The sequence below is a fragment of the Myotis brandtii genome, unplaced genomic scaffold (assembly GCF_000412655.1).
Source record: "Myotis brandtii unplaced genomic scaffold, ASM41265v1 scaffold687, whole genome shotgun sequence".
NCBI lineage: Eukaryota > Metazoa > Chordata > Mammalia > Chiroptera > Vespertilionidae > Myotis > Myotis brandtii.
In genome coordinates this window covers 1,120,499-1,123,793 of record NW_005370687.1, presented here as the reverse complement: position 1 = coordinate 1,123,793, position 3,295 = coordinate 1,120,499, and the positions used below count along the sequence as shown (strand labels likewise).

Here is a 3,295-nt window from a genome sequence, read left to right as displayed (position 1 = left end):
CCCATTTAACACGCTGCCTCCTCCTCTCCTAGGATCCTACAGCACACCCAGCCTCTCAGCCCTGCCCAGCCCTGTTGTGACCTCAGGAGGGAACGTGACCCTCCAGTGTGGCTCAGGGCAGGGATTTGACAGGTTCATTCTGACTAAGGAAGGAGATCACAGGCTCTCCTGGACCCAGGACTCCCAGCCACAGAGCAGGGGGCAGTCCGAGGCCCTGTTCCCTGTGGGCCCCGTGACCTCCATTCACAGGTGGACGTTCAGATGCTATGGCTGCTACAGGAACATCCCTCAGGTGTGGTCACTCCCCAGTGATGCCCTGGAGCTCCTGGTCCCAGGTGAGTCCCATTATTGTCCCATCCATGGATTGAGGCACCAGCCAGGTTATTGGGGTCTTTTTTGTGAGGGGAGCCCCAGGCGAGAAGGTGGGGTGTGGGAAAACAGGGGCTCCTGGGCCAGAGACACGGAGAGAGACAGTGAGACCTGGGAGCCAGCCCAGGAAAAGGGGTTTATGGGAGGAGAAGCCCCTGTAATTCATGCCTGGTCTCCCCAGGTGAGTCTGGGAAGCCCTCGCTCCTGACCCAGCAGGGCCCCATCGTGGATTATGAACAGAGCCTGGCCCTCCAGTGTCGCTCTGATGTCAGCTATGAGAGATTCGCTCTGTCCAAGGAGGGGGGACGGGACCTTCCCCAGAGCCTTGTCCTGCAGCCCCAGGCTGGGCTCTCTCAGGCCCACTTTCTCCTGGACACTGTGACACGGGGGCACGGGGGCCGGTACAGATGCTACGGTGGATACACCCTCTCCTCTGAGTGGTCGGCCCCCAGTGACCCCCTTGGTGGCAGGCTGAGTGGTCGGCCCCCAGTGACCCCCTGGACATCCTGGTGGCAGGTGAGGAGCCAGTGGGTTCAGTCAGGGAACCAGATCTGCACAGGCCCTGCTGGGCGTCTCAGGTGGTGAGACCAGAATGACAGTGCAGGCCCCAGGGAGGGAGAGAGACAGAGAGAGGCAGGGGGTGGGAGGGGAGATGGGGAGACTCAGAGAAACAGAGACAGAGAGGAGGGTCCTCAGAGAGAGAGGCCTGGTGCCTCTCAGGTCAGAACAAGCTGGGCAGGCAGCCCTCACCCTCCACCCTCCCTCTCTCTAGGATGGCTGTATGACAGACCCTCCCTCTCGGTGCAGCCAGGCCCCAGGGTGGCCTCAGGAGAGAACGTGACCCTGCTGTGTCAGTCACGGAGCCCGAGGGACACTTTCCATCTGTCCAAGGAGGGGGCAGCGGATCCCCCCCTGCATCTGAGATCAGAGCACCGAGCTCAGCAGTTCCAGGCAGAGTTCTCCATGAGTCCTGTGACCCCAGCCCACGGGGGCACCTATAGGTGCTACAGCTCAAACAGCTCCTCCCCCTTCCTGCTGTCACTCCCCAGTGAGCCCCTGGAGCTCCTGGTCTCAGGTGAGGGGCCCCTGACCCTGTCTGCCAGCTATCAGCTCAGGTCCCTTCCCCAGAGGAATTATGGTCTGAAAGGGAGTGAGGGGCTCTAGGGATGGTCATCCAGCGGAGATCTTTTTTTTTTTAAATATATATTTTATTGATTTCTTACAGAGAGGACGGGAGAGGGATGGAGAGATAGAAACATCAATGAGAGAGAAACATCGATCAGCTGCCTCCTGCACACCCCCTACTGGGGATATGCCCGCAACCAAGGTACATGCCCTTGACCGGAATCGAACCTGGGACCCTTCAGTCTGCAGGCCGACGCTCTATCCACTGAGCCAAACCGGCGAGGGTGCCCAGAGGGGATCTGACCCTCAGACACCCCTGTCCCCTCTCCACCCCTCCCCCTCACCTGGTCCAGAAGGTGCCAGGTGGGCAGTGAGAGGGACTTAGTGAGGGCTCTGTGAGGGGGACTCCAGACTCTCACCTTCTTCCTGTCCTTCCCAGGACCACTGGGACCCAGCCCCTCCTCCCACGTGGTCCCCTTTGCTCAGAGGGAGACAGCACCCCTGGGCAGTTCTGAGTCTCTGAGGACCTAATGCCCCCCCAGACACCTAAGGGCAGGCTGTGTCCTAAGGCTGCGAGGAGTTGGGGACAGATTTCAGGGAACCACAGGCCCCAGGGCTCTGAGGATCGGGCTCCCCCACCCACAGAGTCGGGCTCACGGAGGGGAAGTGGGGTATCTGTGGGAGGTGGTGGGTGCCTCCATGGGGACAGGGGCTGAGCCACGTGCGAGTTCTGGCCCCTCTGAAGTCTGTCACTTGGACACGCCCTTCCCCTGCCTGGGCTTCCGTGTCTGCAGGTGTTAAAAAAGTGAATTATGGCCCAGACCTTACATTTCCTGTCAGTTCTGGCCCTGACCTCCTGGGAGAGGGGGCCTCACAGGGCAGCCCCCCAGGGGCCTATCCCCTCTGTCGCAGTGATGGTGACTCTGTACCGGGAGGGACAGGCAGGACAAGGGTCCGGGCACCCAGCTCAGGCTCAGCTCAGAGGAGGGAACAGGGTGGATCTGTCCTGGTTCAGCTCCCGGCTCTGCTGCTCCTGCTGTGGGGCTGGGCGGTCCCTTCTCTCCTCTGAGTGTCGAGGTCCTGTCTGCTCATCCCTGGTCCCATCCTGCTCACAGGCTGCTGGGAGATGAGGTGACATAAGGGCCTCGCAGAGCTCAGGAAGGCAGAGCCCCCAGCCCAGCCTGACCCTCCCAAGGGAGCATCAGGGCCTGCAGGGTGGAGACAGATCCTAGAGACTCAGAGTCCAGCCCACACCTGCCCCTCCCTGTCCCTGCTGTGCTGGGGGCGGGTAATGAGGAAGGACCCTCAGCTCCAGATGAGACGTGGACAGGCCCCTACAGAGGAGGAGCCCAGAGCACGAAGTTGGTGTCCAAAGAGGGGGTCGGGGTGGGGAGGAGGCAGCGTGAGGGCAGCACAGAGAACCCACAGTCCTGGGTTCCAGTCTCAGCCCTGCCCCACCCAGGCTGGGTGACCTGGGGCACATGATTAACCTCTCTGAGCCTCAGTGAGGTGGGTGGTGGGGTCAGCAATCCCTGGTGCATGACTGTTGTCAGGGTTAGAGGAGATGAGTGACAGACCCCAGCATGTGCCTCGCATACAGTAGGTGCTCATTACATGGCATCTTTGGCTCATTCATGACGTCACAAGGGGAGAAGGATGCCCCTGACATTTCAGGTCTGATTTCTTTCCAGGAGTCGTCCCCAAACCCTCCATCTGGGCTGACCCAGGCCCCATCGTCACCCGGGGGAGCCCTGTGACCATCTGGTGTCAGGGGTCTCTGCAGGCTGAAGCCTATGTTCTG

General features: G+C 60.9%; 1 protein-coding gene across 1 annotated transcript in view; it reads left to right on the top strand.

The window, feature by feature from the left end:
- LOC102261936 (leukocyte immunoglobulin-like receptor subfamily A member 6) overlaps positions 1 to 1,298 on the top strand; it is a 6,482-nt gene extending 5,184 nt beyond the window's left edge. The window contains exon 5 of the mRNA XM_014529630.1: positions 1,142 to 1,298. Within this exon, the coding sequence (XP_014385116.1) occupies positions 1,142 to 1,210 (69 nt within the window). The 3' untranslated portion in view covers positions 1,211 to 1,298. The remainder of the gene's footprint in view (positions 1 to 1,141) is intronic.
- The last annotated feature ends 1,997 nt before the right edge of the window (positions 1,299 to 3,295 follow it).